Consider the following 19,064-nt stretch of genomic DNA (forward strand, 5'->3'; position numbering starts at 1 on the left):
AGTGAACATGTTGAGACTAGCCTAAAATTGTTTTAAGATGACAGTAAAGACCTTAGGCAAGGGAAACAAAAGCAAAAACAAACAACTGAGACTACATCAAAACAAAAAGCTTTTACACAAGGAAAGAAACTGTCAACAAAATGAAAAGACCATCTACTGAATAGAAGAAGAAATTTGCAAATGATATATCTGATAAGAGGATAATATTCAAAATATACAAAGAACTGATACAACTCAACATCAAAAAACAACAACAACAACAACAACAACAACCTGATTGAAAAATAGGCAGAGAACCTGAATAGACATTTTTCCAAAGAAGGCTTACAGGTGGCCAACAGACACATGAAAAGATACTCAGTATCACTCATCTCAGGAAAATGCAAATCAAAACCACAATGAGATAGCACCTCACACCTGTCAGAATGGCTACTATCAAAAAGACAACAAATAACAAGTGTTGGTGAGGATACGGAGAAAAGAGGACTCATGCACTGTTGGTGGTATTGTAAATTGGTGCAAACACCATGGAAAACAGTATGGAATTTCCTCAAAAAATTAAAAATAGAATTACCATACAATGAACTCATCTACAGAACAGAAACAGACTCACAGGCTTAGTAAACAATCTTACGGTTACCGGGGAAAGGGGGTGGGAGGGGATCAATTTGGGAGTTTGAGATTTATAAACGCTAGCCACTATATATAAAAACAGATTTTTAAAAAATTTCTTTTGTATAGCACAGGGAACTATATTCAGTATCTTGTGATAACCTTCAATGGAAAAAAATATGAAAATGAATATATACATATACATGCATGACTAGGGGACATTATGCTATACACCAGAGACTGACACATTATAAATGACTGCACTTCAATTAAAAAAAAAAAAGAACTAACATACAATCCAGAAATTCCCCTTCTGGGTATTTTTTCCAAAGAAAACAAAAACACTAATTTGAAAAGATATATGCACCCCTGTGTTCACTGCAGCATTATTTATAATAGCCAAGATATGGGAAGAACCTGTGTTCATTGAAAGGTGAATGGATAAAGAAGATGTGGTATATGACACAACATTGTGAACTGACTGTAATTCAACAATTAAAAAAAAAGACGTGGTATATAAATAAAATGGAATTTAACTCAGCCATAAAAAAGAATGAAATCTTGCCATTTTTGACAACATGGATGGACCTAAGGGTATTTTGTGTGCCAAGTGAAATAAATCAGGGAGAGAAAGACAAATATCACATGAGCTCACTTATGTATGGAATCTAAAAAACAAATGAACATACAAAACAAAACAGAAACAGACTCATAGACACAGAGAACAAAACAAAACAGATACAGACTTACAGATACAGAGAACAAACACCTATACATGAATGAATAGGTGAAGGAAATTAAGAAGTGCAGACTTCCAGTTATAAAATAGATGAGTCATGGGGATGAAAAGTACAGCATGGTGAATATAGTCAATAATATTTTAATATCTTTGTATGATGACAGACGGTAACTAGATTTACTGTGGTGATCATCTTGTGTTTTGTATAGAAATATCCAGTCACTATGTTTTATATCTAAAACATCTGGAAGGTCAATTATACTTTAATTTAAAAAATGAGGACTAATGAGGGAGAATGTGCCCTATCAGAAATTAAATATTCTATAAAGCTACATTAATCAAAACATGTATTGCAACTTATTACAGAAAGTACATTCCAGGAACAGATCCATATACGAATATATATGTAGGAATTCAGAATATCAAAAAGTTATCTATTCAAATCCACAGGGAAATTATGGATTATCCGACAATTTCTGTTGAATTAAATAGCTAATAATTATAGATGCATTAAATATTTTAATATAAAAAATTATAAAAGAACCAAAAGTAAATAGATGAAAATATTTTTCATGTTTTACAATCTTAGTAGGAAAGACCTTTCTTGGCCTGATATCAAAGTCAGATGTCATAAACCAAAACATTTTATTACAATAAAATACAAATTTTGTCTGAATCAAAAAAGCTCAATTAACAAATTTAAATATAAATGACAGAGAAAATAATTTGCAACATATATGAGAGCAAAGACCCAAAGAAAAACAGGTGATCACCAAAGTGAAAATACAGATGGCCAATACATTCATGGAAAGATGATCAATTCTGCTAATCATTATAGAAGTACTAATGAAACTTTTTTTTACCTCTCAGATTGGAAAACATTCAAATAACTGATAATTTCCTAGGGTACGAGAAAATAGATACTCTCATATCAAGTTGGTGAGGCAAATACCCACAGTTGTTCTGGAGGACACTCTCTGATGCAGCAATTCCACTTCTAGGACTTGTTCTAAGGAAATCATTGAACAAGCTTGCTCAATAATATACATGTATGTGTGTGTCCGTGTGTGTAGAATAAAGTCATACAAGATAATCTATAGGTTAGCAGTAGTTATCTCTACACAGTAGAAATACCAAGGCCTGAAAGTTAAACTTTCTATTTTCTATGTTTTATGTAAGGTTTTAATATTTACAATGTTTCTGACTTTCTTTATAATCAGAGAAAGATAGAGAAGTTTTTCCATTGTCCTCTGCCTAATAGGATTTTCAAAAAATTTTGTAAGTTCTCCCTGGAAACTCATGTATGCAAACATATATTTGGCTTAGAGTCCAGTTATAATGAATCTTTCTCTCTTTTCCCTAAAGTTTCTGTCTGTTCTGTTTTATCTATATTGCCTTACATTGCAAGCTGCTTCAGGAGTATTTTGGGAAGTAGGCAAATTATAGATCAAAAAATTAATTAATCAGAAACATGATTGTTTAGCACCCATTATAGATTTACCCACAGATAACTGAATTTTTTTGCAAGTCCCACTGTCAGTACTTATTCATAATCAAAATTGCTTAAAAATTAACTATTATGGAGTGCCTATTATTTATAGTCTAAATCCATATTTATACTGAGAGTACAAGATTTTTTTGTGAAATAAAATTCAGTGTGGAAATTCCAGTAAAACGTGGCCTTTCATTTCGTTAAACCAATTGTAGTCAATTTGTCCAACCTTCCCCGTGAAATTGGAGTTAGAGAGAAGAGAAGAGAGACAATATAAGGGGTGGCAGGAGAAACAGAGTCCACCTGTGGAGCAAAGAAAGTCTGTCTGCAGAGAACAAAGTGAGCATTCAGAGAAAAAAAGAGATGAGAGTAGGAGAGAGAACACTTCTATTCTCCATTTCCTGATTCTAGACCTTCCTGAGCTGCACCTCCAGGCACTGGGATCCTTTGCCCACCATCCCTGGCACCGAGTTGGGTCTGTTACCACCATATCACAGGCCTCCATGCGACCATATCGCCTTCTCACCCAGCTTCTTTCACTCTTTCCGACCTCTCCTTCCTGCCTCACATGCTCCACGTAACTTTTCTTTCAGCATCTCATAGTTCCATGGATGTAGAACATTCTTTCTTTTTCCGTAAACATCCTTTCCCAGCAAAGAGCACATTATACCCCCAAAGACTTGTTCCTGCTGCATCAGAGGATGTACTGAATCCATGAAAGTTGGTGTTTAATCAATCGTCACAGTTTCCAGTGCCTGAGATATTTCCATCTTTCTCACACCAGTGCTTTGACTCCTTTCTAGATCGAAGACTCTGACATAATCTTGCCCTTTATGAACTGATGTTTCTGATTTAAATGGCATTGTGCTGCGGTGTCACAGACCTTCAGATACATACAACTGGAGAAATGATCCAACTTACCAGATTTTTTTCTACCCTCAAGTAACCAATTTATTGGGCATTTTACTATGACCCATGTGGGTTTTTAATGAGTAGATTCTAATCCTCAAACAGCCCCTCCGGTGGCAGGGGCAGTGACAGAAGTGTCCAGTGCCTAGGGAACGGAGCGGTTCTAAACAGATGACAGTATTTGCACAAGTGAGACCTGCCAGACAGGAAGGGGACAGGCGGCCTTCCTGGGAGGCTCTTCCCCAGAGGCCAATGCCGGGTAGAGCTAAGCATCTGCTGAATTGCTCCCACATGCCAGAGGGCTCTCTTCATGGCCTCCATCTGATTCCTGGGCAACCAGAGAATATACTGGGAAGACAAAGGGGCCTTCTGGTGCTCGTTTTTAACTTTCCTTCAACCACTTACCTCCACTAATTTCCGTATGTGCTTGTTGATGACCGTAGGGTCTGGCTTTGGCATCACCCCTGATGCCCACTCCAGGGGCACCACGGGCTTGGTGGGCGTTGTAGGGGAGGTAGGCTGCTGGCACAAAACACACAGTTTTCAGCTTTATCTGGGGCCTTGAGCAATTAGAGCCAAGGACACTGAGAAAGATATGTGACATTTGTGTATTAATAATATCAGTAAAAACTTATGTTTATGTATCACTTAAATGTTTTGAAAGCAGACACCAGTGGAATTTTTGTTAATGGAGTATTCTGTCAATAGACTCTAACCTGTAACTAAATACATGTTTGGACAGTGCATTCTGGTTAGCAGCAGCTAACCTGTGTTTTTTAGATGGAAAAAAATATCGCTCTTCCAGATCATCCAAAAATCCTATTCAAGTTCCCCCAAATAACACTAAAACACCCTTAGACATCTCTACAACAATCCATACAGTTTTAAAAATATAATACAAAATATATAAAACACCAGTTATCTAATTCTTAGTGACAAATTAAGTGTGTGCAGTAAGTGGGCATCAGTGCACGGCCAAGTTTCTGCCCTTAACGCCAGCAATGCCAGCATCTCTCCTTATACGCTTAACCACTTCTTGACTGTTTGGCTAATCATTAGCTCTCTTGAGTCCTCTTTGGTGAACTTCCTTTCTCCACAGGTTTTTCCACGTTCTTGCAAGACATTCTCACTTAATATTGTGGAGAAAATGGTGGCGATAATGCAGAACACATTTACTCAACACAAGCGTGAAACCCAGTCCTACCAGGAGCCCAGCCAAAAGTGCTGTGCACTTTGTATCCTCTCCCTGGGACTCTCATACGATGAAATATTTTTGCTGGTGCACACATACAAGCCTGCACTAGCAGGTTTTTTATTTGATACTGAGTTGGGAATAAACATTTCTGCAAGAGGAACTGAGAAATAACTGTATTTAAGCCCCTACCAATGTTGAGTGGTGGGTGTTGCTGGAATCCTGTGGGCCACAAACAGGATGAAAAATTACCTGCCTTCTGAATATGGTACCTCCGTACTCAGTCACATACACACACACACACACACACACACATTCACACATCTCAGCTCTTTTGGTCAAGCCTTTCATCTTACTGTTCTGATAAAGGATTAAACCCTTGGCTCCTAAACTATACAGCAAGTCACCCTGCCCAGAGCACTGCAGTAAATTCAGAGGAGTAGCAAAAGATATTTCAAACTTCCAAGGGAAATACAGCAATATTCAACATTTGTCGGATACCTTGTGAACTACCTTCTTGAAGAAGTTCACAACTCACACATTAGACCAGGCAACGTTTCTTTCAATGATTTCGTATCTTTATGAAGCAAAATGTCAATGTGGAATAAGAAATGAGTAACAATATCCAATATGATTCCAAGATTTAAGAAATTGTACAGTGCCCAACAGGCACACACATCCACTATTGAGTAATTGCGGTTATTTAAGAATGAAATAAAAATATTATTATCAGAAAACTATTAGATATTTCTTTTGACCTAGAGGTACATGAAGTACAACATAAAAAATAGACACTAAGGTGCCACGACAAACAGAAAACTGTTGAGAGGCTCTGGGACTAACTAGGTGAGGTCAGCCAGCACCCACTGTAAGCACGTTAAAGCTAGAGGATTTAGGAATATCATCAGTAATATAATCCTGACTGGAAATTGTTCTCCAGTTACCAGCATGTGTCAAACACTAAGCACAAAGTGGAATGACATTCCACTTAGAGAAGAGACAGAAAGGGATTGGGAAATGTGTTTTCACAGATTCATAGGATTTTAGCACTTAGAGGGGGTTTCAAAAGCTTCTGCTTTTACAAAAGATAAAAAGACTTTTTTTTAAATGTTGGATGGAAATGTGTCCTAAAATTGGCAAAACTTTATCCTGAATATAAAGTAAATCTAAAGGGCGCAAATCAGGCAAGTGTGCTAAAATGGTTATTCCTACCCTGCTTCTGAACAAGGGGTGGTGGGAAAGTGACAGGCAGCATCCCGTGATAGAAAAAGTACAGGTGATGGAGGCAGATAGTCCTGAGAGTGAATCCCAGTTCTCCCGCTTACTGGCTGTGTGGTCTGTGAAAGACACCTGTGCTCACCAGACTGTTTCTTAACACAGTTAATGAGGTAACACATATCTGATGACATGCCAGGTATCCAACAACCAACAGGTAGAAATGAAGGTGCCCGGTTATAGGTACAGGAAGGTGTCAGGAGGTGGAAATGCTGTGTGTGCATCAATAGTGCAGCTTGCCACACCACGGCCAGCTTCCTCACACCAACGCTACGGGATGAGGGAGGAGCTTATAAATTCCTTTTTCTCAGTAAAGTTACCTTTCTTTCTAGCTCTCTCTCTGTCACCTCACTGCCTGTGCTGTATCTTCTCACATTCTGCAGTGTCCCCAGGAGACGGGCCTCTTGGAACTGGCAGGGAGGGGAATGTGCTGATGGAACCACCATACTCACTATTTTAAGAACAGATGCTACCAGGTCAACTGACTGAGACTCAAGGTCATGCCCTCCCACCTGGCCTTCACTGTGAACAGCATTCACAGTCATTCTGCCTCTTTCAGTTCGATGGTTCAGAATTATAGTAGGTATTAACAGGTGGACAGACTTAGGATCTCGAGTTGTTGGTAACATGACAGAATTCAACTGGTAAGGAGGTAACACATGAGATTTCTATAAGGAAACTGATCTCAGAATATGAGTGTAAGAAGTAAACATGAACTTTTTCTTCAACATGCAAACCTCATCTTCATTGTAAATTTCTAATTTACCTAGGTATTTTTTTTTTATTAGCATAAAACATATCTGACCTACAGTCTACTTACTAAAAGTAATGAGGAGTGTACATTCAGTAGTACAATTTCCTCAACTCATTATATAATGTTTCTTTATTAAGGGTCAGCTATCAATTAAGTGAGACTCTAGCCAATGTGAAATTGAAATGTTGAGCTGAGTTGATCATTAGTACAGAAACCTGTGAATTATAATCAGGGTATTTACAATTTATTAAGTCTAATTTTATGTTAAATGGGATTTTTTAAAAAGCCTAGAGGGTCTAAGTGATCTGTAACGTTAAAATGAATTACTGTATCTTCATCTTCTTCTTTTTTTTTTTTTTCGGTCCTATATGTAGATGAATTCTCAGAGACGACAAACACATAGAAGAGCAGCAATAAAAAGGAGTAATTGTGAATGGTATATTGCTTTATTAGCCTCTGATGAGAAGAAATAATTCTCAAATTGTCAGGGCTAAGCTGTTCTACTGGTAAAATGGGAAGAATACAGATTTAAAAAATTTCTTCAATCTTTAGATCACAAAGCACCACTATAATGGCCAATTATTATAAATGACAAACAATGGTGTTTGGCATGAATCCTTAGAAAACAACACCTACCGATTTAGAATTTCTAGGCTCCAGCACCAGTGAGAGTTTGTAAATGTCATCTTCTGTGTGATAGAGGTCCAGAGAAAGCTACAACAAATTAGAAGGAATAAATAAGTATATTGGATCATATTTATTTATATATTTATTTGTTACATTGCTGAAATATTTTTCAAACCAAATGCTTAAGCTTAATGTCTAATAATTTTAGTGAATGCCAAATATTAAAAAGCTATCATGCAGAAGTGGAAAATGAAATTTAAAAAATTTAAAAAAAGAAAAAGTTAAACCTAATGTGGTCTTCAGCATTAACCAATAAGGGGTTAATATCCAAAATATATAAACAGCTCATACAACTCAATATGAAAAAAATAAACAACTTAGACTATTGAACAGCATGAATAAAATTTGCAAAACCTTAAAATGCATGGTCCCATCCACCTAAAACAGAAGTCTTAAGACTTAAAATAAGCCTGGATAATTTCCCCCCGTGCCCTTCAATGTTAAGACACATGATAAATCACACCATTTCACCAGCAGTGAGGAGAACCAGGTGCCCTATCATTTTTTTTGACCATGTAGGCGTGAAAATTTTCCTTTAATATATTTTGTCTAAAGGTAAAGACTTAATGTGTATGAGTGTGGAGAAGGAAGAGAAAAAAGGAGAAAGTGAGAGAAAATTCAGAGGCAAAAGTATGTCTTTTAAGGATTTATCTTTTTGTTCTATCTCATTTCAAAAAGAAGCTGACATTATAAAATGCCATTTTTGAATCATTCATTCTTTCACTTAGCAAATATTTATCGGTCATTTAATATGTGTCAGGGACAATCTTAGTCACTATTCTACCTACTAAATACAATATTTAAATTAAGGGTTTCATACATCTGGTCATATATTGCTTTACCTAGACTTTATCACCTAAAGGTATTTTCTAAACATAATAAAGTTGATTTTATTATAAAATTGCCCTTAGCATCATTTCAGATCATGAAAATCCTGCTTACAAAGAATGAACACTGTATCCACCTTCCCCTGAACAGCAGTCACTCCTATTTCCAAGGCTCTGCATTTCTGCAGGAGAGGTACCATTCCCGTGTTAGAAATAAATGCTTTTAGGATCCAGCCAACTATATAAAAGTGAAGTGGGATTCATGAAAGAGATATTGTGATAGAGACATTGGTATAACAATGTCTTTGGAAAAGAGGGTCTTTGCAAATAACGATTAACTTGGGGATCTTTCCTCTTAGCCTGACAATAAGAAAAAGGTGTGATAATTAGTGGAATCTGACACTGGATATCTGGATTAGGGAAGCAATGGGGGAGGCGTGGTCTCTGACAAATGAGAGGCAGCTACTACTCAGCTAAGGCAAATTGTTGTCAGTCTGACAATTGCCACGTCTTCTAATTTGTCAAGGGAAGTCATAAATCTGGCGTTTTATGTGAAATAGCCCCATTTAAAAACTCTGGCACCTAACAACAAAAATTTTTTTATGATTCCATGTGGGCCAAATAAAACACATCTACCATGGACAGTTGCCCACCATTTTGTAAATTCCACAGTAGGAGGCTGTGCTGGTCTTAAGCCTATGAAAGCAGGCAGCATATCTGTCTCTGTGATCCCAGTCCCAGCTTGCTGCCTTGCAATGTGAATGCTACATAAGTAGAGAGAAAACCAAGTGACTTCTTCCGTCTGAATTCCTTTTTATCAGGAGTTAATCCAGGCTTTGATGGGCATGTTCCTGTCCTCCTGACTTGGCCTCTAGTGACTGGCATCGGCATCTGCTGGAGAGGAGATGACAGCTGTGCTGGAACATCCAACCCGAAATCCAAATAAGCTACACACTAAGTAGAAGAGATGCTTTTTCAAAAGACACAGAGCATCCTCAGGTATTTTCATATGTCAGATGGACTCTGTGATGGAAATGTTTTGGTCTTCTCCCAATGTTTGCTCTCCATTTCTTAGTGATAGTATGAACCTGGGGAAGTCATTAACCTTCTTGAGTTTCAGTCTCCTGCTCTGTTAAATGGGGATCATCAATAATAGCTCCCTCCCAGGACTGTTGTGAAGATTAAATGAGCTAATGTGCATCCAACGGGGTTTATTTAGAAGGCCACACAGATGAGAACTATTGAGTTTGACTCCCAGTCAATGCAGTGGCCAAATGCCACTGTGCTCATCCATGAATGCAGAGCTGCCTTCCAGGTTATTCCTGCCATCTCTCTGCATTCCCAGCCACAATCCTACTTGCATTCTCGGATCTCCTCTGGGCTTTATGGCCATTCACAGAGTGACCTGTTCTACTTTCTACACATCTTTTTTTTTTTATAAAAAGATGAGGTTTCAAAACGTTTGCTTCTGTCTAACATATTTTAAGTTTGATTGTTTCTGATGTTCTGAGTCACTGTTTCAGGTTGTTGCATTTACATCCACGCCTATCCACAAAGATGGTTGTGGATTTAGTCTGCACCTTAGGACGGACATTGTCTTGACTGGAGAATTGGAAAGTAAAACACACTCATCAAACTATCTCCATTCACCATTTTTGCAATTATTTCTTCTCCTCCTCCTCCTCCTTCGATTGTAAAAGTACAGGGGCTTTCCAGTAATTTGCATATACCCAGAATGGTAAAACTAACTGATAGATCTAAAAATACTATGAAAAAATCAGACTATTTCATACACCATGAAACAAGAAGCATCAGCTTTGAAAGCTCCTGGTAACATGAATTGGGATCATCGTGGAAAATGTCTTCTTCAGATCTTCCCTGAAAAGGGAAACAGTCCAGATCCCAGCAGCTTGGTGGTGCGGTCCTCTTTCTTTCATGTGCTCAGTGCTGTTCAGGAAGCTAAGGTTACAATGATAAAAATGGCAAAAATAGTCCCTGCTCTTATAGATTCTGTTTTGTAATTAACTTTCTTTAAATCCATGAAGAGGGAGAGATATTATTTAATTTGTAGAGATGCAAAATAAAATGAATGTCAGCAATATTCCCACATAACAGATTAAATTTCCATCAGAGAGAGAGAGAAAGGCCCAACCTGGGATTCAGAAGTTTGCTATTTGCAGACTTGACCTTTATGAATCGCAGCTTCTTCATTTGTAAAATAGGGACAAGGGTATTACACCCTCTGAGGTCATATCAGGGTGCATGTAAGAATCTACTGAGGAAATATATATGAAAAGTTCTGTGAAAACTGTAATCAGTTATTACAGAAAGTTCATCCCACTGCATAGAGTAAGCATTTAGTAACTGTTGACTAACTTTAAAGTTCTCATTCTCTTTCTTCCAGGGCTCTCAATCATATTATCAGCTTCCTCGCCTGGGGCCATGTTTAGAAGCAGTCTCTTCAGGCAGAAACTTGACCAAGACAAAAAGAATTACCCCTTCAAAGGCTGTGCTTATGAATGATCTCACATGCATTTGGGCAGCTGCAGGCAACCATACAGTTCGAATCCCCGGTATGTATGTGGTTCATGAGATGCTTATTGGGCTCTAGTAACACCTAGTGGGAGTCTCCTCCATCTTTCTTCTGAAGGGATTAATCCACCTGTGGCGAGGAAGCAGGAGTGGGTATTCCTCTGCACTGAGCCTTCTCTTTGTTTATGGGGAGAGAGGAAGGATCTTAGCTTTAAATAGAAGCTGTCTCGGTGATTGTGCTCTTATGCGGGACTGTGCTATCCTAATTAACAGCTGCGCTGGAACCACAGAATCAGGTTGACACTTGGTTCCTTATTCCCAAGGCTCTACAGTTCCTTACATCTAGAACCAGAAAAGGTTAGAGCCGGATGAGACCTCGCAAATGAGCACTGAACCCTTTAGGAAAAATCCAAAGTCAAGGCCATTTAGTAAAGGGACAAAGCTAAGTAACTGTGGAAGCAGGGCTAAAAGGTAGGTCTCCCATCTTGGGATTCTTGTCGCTAGCGTACACTATACTACATAACACTGCCATTACTAAATATGGTGCTAGGTGGCTTCTGGATTTTCCTTCAATACGAGAGAGAGAGAGAGAGAGAGAGGGAATGAGTCTTTTTCTTGTTTCTTTCCTTCCCAGCAAAAAGGAATTATTTCTTAGCTTTTATTTCTAGAGTTAAGATTTTCCATTTGCACCCCAAAAATTTCATGCAAAAATCCTTCAGTATTTCTCTAAATATCTGTCATGATAATGCTTGCTGTATTTACAACTCAAAAATTTATTTTCTCTGCTCCATCATGATCTTTTTTCTGGATGAGAAATTGTCCCAAGTGTGGGCATCTGCTCTGTGAAATTATCTTCCATCTCATAGAGACAGTCTGGACACAGACACTTGAAACCTGGGCTACACCTTGGGACTGGTCTGCAGACATCACCTGTGCCTGTGGGTTTGCACTCTGATTGGGGCTGCAACTCTGGTCACTTATTCATAGAAACAGATTTACATGGCAAATGACTAATAAATGCAGGTGCCTGGATTATTGTGAGGTTTTTCCCCCTCAATAGAGAATGTCTGTGTATTTACTATTTGTCACACAAATTCAACCCCAAGAGATTTGTGTTTCTGTGTGTTGACCACTTCTGCTTTACACTAAGAGTGCAGCTGCCATTACTGCCTACACCTAGGGGTTCTATTCTTTGGTAAGCAATTATGTGTTCTAGGAACAGTTTGTGGGAAGGTCTAGGAACGCACTCTTACTCCTATGCAGCAGTCCTAGAGGATTTAGCCCTTCAGAGCTTCAGAGCGGTTCTTTTCTTTTCCTATGGCCATTGGGAGGAAGTAGTCAATTCAGTATTGCAGCCAAGTTTCAGATGCTACAGTGTTACAAACCCAAACAAGGAAGTTGCTCCTCCACTTGTTTAAAAAGGGGTGAGAGAATTTGCTTATGCTTCTTGCCCCCTGACAAAGCAGCAGCCAATGCGAAATGTTCTCTTCTACACACCTGTGTATCTTAAAGTGCTAGGACCTAGAGACCAGCTAAAGGTATGTGCCACAAATGCCAAAAAGTATGAGCAGTAGATGAATTTCTTCTGACCCATATTATTCCTAAATACAGCCCTCAGTTCATCTGTTGAGCTCCAAAATATGCCAGGTTGTGTGTGAGGTGCTGAGGACATGTGATGTAGAAGGCATGTAAACAGAAAAAAAGAAAATCTAATGTCAAGTGATACCTCCTATAGTTAAAGTACAAAGTGCAAGGGCAACATGTGACAGATGTATGACTGCTTTGGAAGGGAACAGAGAATGCTCCAGAAAGATAGAGGCTTTTGAATTTAAACTAGTCACAGGGGTGGGTTTTTCCAAGAAAATACAAAGGCTCAGAAGCCAAAAGCAGCAGTTTGTAGTGAAAAGTAGAGGCCCAGTAGTTCCCAAAGGCAGGTGTGATGCAGGATCAGATGATGACAAATGAGGATAGGCTGACCATCAGAAAACAAGTCCTGAAGGGCCCCGAATGCCAGGCTGGGAACTACATCTGGTGGTTTGGGGAGGTTGGTGGTGGTCGGGGACAAGGAGATGACAGAGATGGTCTCTACATTACTCCAGGCCTCAACTACAGCAGTACAGTGAGGATCCAGGGAAGCTGGTGAGTCGAGGACATAGAGAAGGAGGTGATGACTGAGATGAGTGTGATGCAGGAGAGTGAAGCACTGACGACAGGGCTGGAGAGGGCTCTAAGAACTTCAGAAGTGGGAGATGTAGGGATAGAGACTGGGCCCCTCAAAGCAAAGGGAATTTTTTTTTTGCTAGATTAGTCTCAAGTCATGCTGATTATGGGTGTGGGTTTCTCTCTCTTCATCCTTTGAGATTTCTTCCCATTTATTAACTCTGAATTCAAACCCCACTCCCTCCAAATAGTGAAATGCTGGCACAGCTCTTCCTGTATCCCCTGGGAAGTGATGAGTTATTACCACAAACTCCAGTCCCTTGGACTCACCGTGAGCAAGTTGATCAAATCCAGGTTGGGTTCCAAGTGGTGAGAGGCGTTCTGCAGGGAGACCAGTTCACTCAGGGTAACAGAGAGCTGGTGCATTTTCACAATGTTCACTTTGTTCTCCTCCGTCCAGTCTGGGAAAATGACATGGACTGCTATCAAATCTTTCAAGTGGACGCCAAGGATTGGGATTTTGAAGCCATCGCAGTCGGCAAAGGCCTTGCGGTAATTACAGTAATTGCCGTTGGAGGAGACCAGCTCCATCATTTCATTCCAGTTCTGGGAGCAGATGGAAAAGTAGAATTTTCAAACAGCCTTCCCTTCTGCCCACCCCAGGCCCAGCAGTGTGTGGCTAGGAAATTCCTCGGCTACTGAGAGAAGTATCAATTGTTGATGCAGGGAAATATGAACCAGGAAAAAGAAAGTTCGAAAAATGTACCAGGCCTGGCTATGAGTTGGACAGACTGTTCCACTCTGCTACAAAACAGAACAGCCTGCACCTCTGCCTACCTACTAGGGATGCTGAGATGTCAAATGGCATCATGTATATATAAGTATTTTGCAATTCCTGGAACTACTGCAATCCACAAATACAAGCATGTATTGTATCAAAGTATGTAGTGTATTAAAATTTCCTAGTTGTCCTTTAAAGTTGCATTCAAGATATAACTTGAAGGTTAATCTAGGGCAATATCGGGTAGGAACACACTGAGGTGTGAGATAGCTGTGGTTTTGGACTCTGCCACTAACCAGGAGGGTGACCTTAAGCAAATCACTCCACTTTGGGGGGCTTTGGTTTCCTTTTCTGTAAGAAAGAGGAGTTCAAATAAATAATTTTGAAGACATACTGGTGGTTCCAAGCCTCTATGAGCTTCCATTGAAATCTTATTCTTCACAATATTTAAAATATGTTTTGCTCTTTGCTGGACATTCAGTACAAATCTCAAGGAAAATGAAACACTTACATAATGAGCCCCATTATACTTGAAATGGGTGCAGTGTTTGAGGTCAGACAGCAGTGCTTCTGTGGCTTATATCCTCTTGTTTATATGGACAAGTTATTGTTGGTTGCCTAATAGCAACCAGATCTTCCTAATAGACCCTAATTTTGATCAGTCTGCTCTTGCCCAAAGCAGCCCATGTGACTCAGATAGAGCTGTTTCCATGCCCAGGTCCAAGGATGGGTTCTGATCATCATAATTCCATCCCTGTGGCTTGTGATTGGTTCAGGAACACAGAATTAAGCCAATCAGTACATTGTATTCCTCTTGATACTGTTATTGGTCCAGGGATGAGCATGTGATTTGAGATGGTCCAATCTGTCTAAAAAAGGTCTTTAATTCCATGGGGGCAGAGCTGAAGAAAGAAGTTTTTCCTATCTCCAACTTTCATGAATAAGAGAGCATAATTTTCCTGTTCTGCAGACAGCACAATCAGGAGGAAAGGCAGTCTGATGAAACAAACAAACAAACAAACAAAAACCAAAAACTGATACTCAGAAGAAAAAAGAGCAACTGAGCCAGAGCTCTGATCAGACCATGCCTGGAGTTGACCCTGCCTCTGGATGTTCAGGTATGTGAGACAATCTATTTCCTTATTGTTTAAGCAATTTTAAGATTTTTTTTTAAACTTACAGCTGAAAGTGTCCTTACTTATACAGCAAAGTACACTCTTATAGGGAGATCTATTCATAAGAATGAACTGTTCTTTTTTGCTTAATAAGGAAAAATTATTGTGGTTTGGAAATAAACATGGCAGAAAAATCTGGGTTTGGGAAATGACCATTGTTTAATTTTTTTTTTTTTTATTCCTGACAACTCAGCTATAATCTGAGGGATTTCTATACAAGGCTTATGCCCCCCCCTCCAATTCCTTTGTATCTTCCACTGTGTCAAACACAGTGCTAAGAAGAGAGCAGGTATTCAAAGACTTCATTTGAGGAAGGGAGAGAAGGAACCATTTTGGTCTTATTTGCCCTATCCCTGCCTCCCCCAATGTGTTTCACAATGCCTATCACATAGTAAACACCAAATACATATTTACTGAATATTTAAAATTACGATATGTTAATGGTATTCAAGGTATTCTTTCTGAGACACTTGCCACCCCCTCCAGCCTGTTTTTCCAAGTGGAATGGCTATTCCTTTACTATTTTATCCCTCATGTGTAACCTACTACTATCTAAGAAGAAACCTTTCCCCTTCTGAGTGACATTTGTTAGGAGCATCTTACCCCTAAATAATTTACAAATGAATTTTTCACTTAGGATTAGGATCTGATTCACTGTACCTTTGAAACTTCTGAAGAAAGATGAGAATGGGTCTCTTTGAGCCGGGAAATGGAACTATGACTAAGGCCTCCCACCACTGCCATCAGGGTGTTAAAATTTTTGAGCTGAAGGAGCTTCTGCAATTAAAAAAATGTTAACTTCAATACTTTGTAACAATTTTTGAATTATTCTGATCTTTTCAAGTTACAGATGAAGTCATGTACAATTTTACTAACCAACATGTAGGAAAAATAATATCAATTCAAAATGAAGGACAAATGAAATCTACTAGAAAAATATATCAATCATTTCACAGAAAAATAGCTACATTAAATGCTTCTAAAGTATGGCCAATTAAAAGCAATCTTCTTGCATGAGAGAAGTATGATTTATTCATTAGACACTTAATGGGTAGTTTAATTGGCGTTTATCCTGTGAACCCCAAATTTCCTCAATGACTCTTCTCAACAGAGTGAATGAATATCTAGAATCCTTTGAGAACCCCAGTCTAATTAACAGACATACATACCTTGGCAACATTGATAAACTTTGTGATGACTTGTGCTCTTTGCTGAGGGGTTGGTTTGCTGAGAACCATCAACTGGACCCACTTAGAGATTCCATTAAATAAAGCAATAGACCGCTCCAAGGTTGGATTGTTCTCCAGGCAGCCATGGATGACATAACTTTGGTAATCGGTGAACTAGGAAAGGAAGATTCGGAGACTCTGAATTATAATGGAGTCTTTGCAAAATCAGAAATTAGAATGTTGCATGGAAGAGGTGAGATAACTGTTTCAGGACAACATAATGATTTCTTTCCTTTCACGTTTATAATGGCATCTTACAAGGTTAACTGTTTCTGTGCCATTAACATGTTATTCTGCTGATTTTCACTCTCCTATACAGACACACATTTATTGCACACCACAGTGTTGGTGGGAGAAGGAAGAGACAAGACTCAGAGTCATATTCCAGTGAGTCCAAAATTTGCTGAGTCATAAGATCCACCTGGGGCATTTGCTAAATACTGGTTTCAGGGAACATGTCAGACCTACAGGCTCACTGTTCCTGAGGGACAACCTAAGAATCTCCATTTTTCACCCACTGCTGGTGATTCCAATGGTCAGGCAAGTTTGAGATACAAGTAAGAGGAGGAAATGAATACAAATATCATAATTTCAAGTCAGAATAAGTTCACAAAGTTTTTTCAAGAAAAAAAGAGAAAAAATAGTAATTGGATTAAGGCCACTGTTTAGCAAAACAGACACATCTTTGGGAAGTCAGCATGGGTGTCATCAGATACATAGGAGCTTCCTATCTTATAAACAAATGGTGCAGGGGGTTCCCTCTTATGGCCTGTCTGTGGAGAAAGATAAGGTCCTCTCCAAGTAGGATTATTTAGTGAAAAGAATATCTTTCAGAAATCCGTACTTCTAACCTCATGTTCTTCTTTGGCATTTTGGAAAAGAAAGAGTGACTTCCCCAGAGCTTGGTGAGACAAAGACAAAGGCTGATTGTGAACTATTGTGGAAATAATACAGCCAGTGAATAGTGAATAGGTGGCTAGGAAGAGATCATAGTCAGGAGAAAGAAAAGGGGTGAAGAGAAGGAATGCTATCAAGGCAGAGTTGAAAAGAAAAATTTAATCCAGGATCTCCATCCCTGGGAAAGAAACAAGCTGATGCTGAGATTCTCCTGAAAGCCTACGATTCCTATTTTCAGCCTATACCCATAATTAGGCATTTATACAAATCCCAACCTAAATAAATATTTATTCCCCCCAAATAAAGGGCCCAGCCAAACATGTTCACTTGGGAGCAGTCAATGGAGCTAAATAAAAACTTTGAATGGTTCAATCTCTGCTGAGTATTTAGAAAACCATGCTTTAATCCTATGAAAGGAGACATTGAAAATAGCGACAGAAATATAGCTCCTGAGCCATAAAATAAAGACAGGATAATATTTATCTTTGGTTAAAAGGGATTGTTCCTGTGAAGTAAGGGCACTTTTCCAGTGGAGCACAGTGACAGAGGCTGCCAACACTTCAGAGAATGAAAACGCAGCTCTTGGGAAAGTTGGCATGGTGGTTGTTATCCTTGGAGGAATAAATGTCCAGTTTCTTACTGAGATCCTTCTAAAAGATTTATGCTCCAGAAAAGTGAGGTGCTCAGCCAATTCAATGGGCTCCAGATGGTCAAACAGCAGACAGGCTTTTCCCTTCTTGGATACTTTTTTCCTCTGTGTGACTCTTCTCATCCAATCATAGGAAGGACTATAAAAGAAGAGTGAGTCTGGTCAATGTGCTGAAAGCCCATTTCACTCAATGGAAGTTATTAACCTACTGACTCTGTAACTTGTGGCCTGCTTCCAGGGGCTTGTGCAAAATACATGCCCTGCCCTCCATATTTGAAGAGAAAACCACTGACCCATTGCCAACAGAACATAAACTTCAAGTGTCTTTCCAGATAGGGCGGGTTTGCACTGATCCATCCAGAATCTCTTACTTGGCCTTTCTTGTGAAAGGTTTGGATCAGAAGGCCGAGGTTAGGGCTAGGGATATACATTAGGGAGTTTATCAATATATAAATGGTGATTTAAGGTACATGGAGATCACCAAAAGCTGGTTCTCATGCTTCAGCAACATATAGACTATCTGAAAAGCTTGTATAAAGACAAAGGCCTGGACCTCGCTACCAGAGATTCTGACTTACTAGGAATGAATAATCTGAATAATCTGTATTTTAAACAGTATCCCTAATGATTCCTGGATTGCTCACCATTGATCACTCTTGAAGAAGTTTTCTAGGAAAACAGACTAGGGTGTGAATGTCTAGGACACAAGAGCATATATTTGTAATATGGATAACCATACTTAGGGACCTAAAATAGTTTTGTCTGCAAAGTTAACTAGTTGATATAAAATGCTAGCCTAATGAGCACTAAGTTCCTAACAACTGAGCTAATCAGTTCATGATACAATTATGGACAACATTTGTACAGCCTCAGGCTGACCTCAGAAGCACCACAGTATAGAGCATCTCAGACTTGAGTGAGCATATGAATCACCTGGGGATCTTATTAAACTATAGTTCCATTCAGCAGTGTAAGGTGGAGCATGAGAGTCTGCATTTTTATTGAGCCCCCAGGTGATGCCAACGCTGCTGACCCACAGAACACACTATGAGTGGCAAAGGCATGAGACATTAGCTAGATTTAGTAACTAGGTACTGAGCATCTATCATGTGCCAAATGCTTTCAGACATAATCTTTTGTATTTATTGGATGCT

The 19,064-nt window shown here is 39.0% G+C and overlaps 1 protein-coding gene across 2 annotated transcripts in view; it reads right to left on the bottom strand.

Moving 5' to 3' along the window:
- The window catches only part of RASGRP3 (RAS guanyl releasing protein 3), a 97,377-nt gene that overhangs the window by 12,905 nt on the left and 65,408 nt on the right, over window positions 1-19,064 (bottom strand). For both annotated transcript variants that reach the window (XM_064494591.1, XM_064494590.1), the window contains 6 exons: window positions 17,902-18,049; window positions 16,305-16,478; window positions 15,796-15,912; window positions 13,510-13,785; window positions 7,610-7,687; window positions 4,158-4,274 (listed from right to left, as the gene is read on the bottom strand). In XM_064494591.1, the coding sequence (XP_064350661.1) occupies window positions 4,158-4,274; window positions 7,610-7,687; window positions 13,510-13,785; window positions 15,796-15,912; window positions 16,305-16,478; window positions 17,902-18,049 (910 nt within the window). The remainder of the gene's footprint in view (window positions 1-4,157; window positions 4,275-7,609; window positions 7,688-13,509; window positions 13,786-15,795; window positions 15,913-16,304; window positions 16,479-17,901; window positions 18,050-19,064) is intronic.

Source organism: Camelus dromedarius, chromosome 15 (assembly GCF_036321535.1).
Source record: "Camelus dromedarius isolate mCamDro1 chromosome 15, mCamDro1.pat, whole genome shotgun sequence".
NCBI classification, from domain to species: domain Eukaryota; kingdom Metazoa; phylum Chordata; class Mammalia; order Artiodactyla; family Camelidae; genus Camelus; species Camelus dromedarius.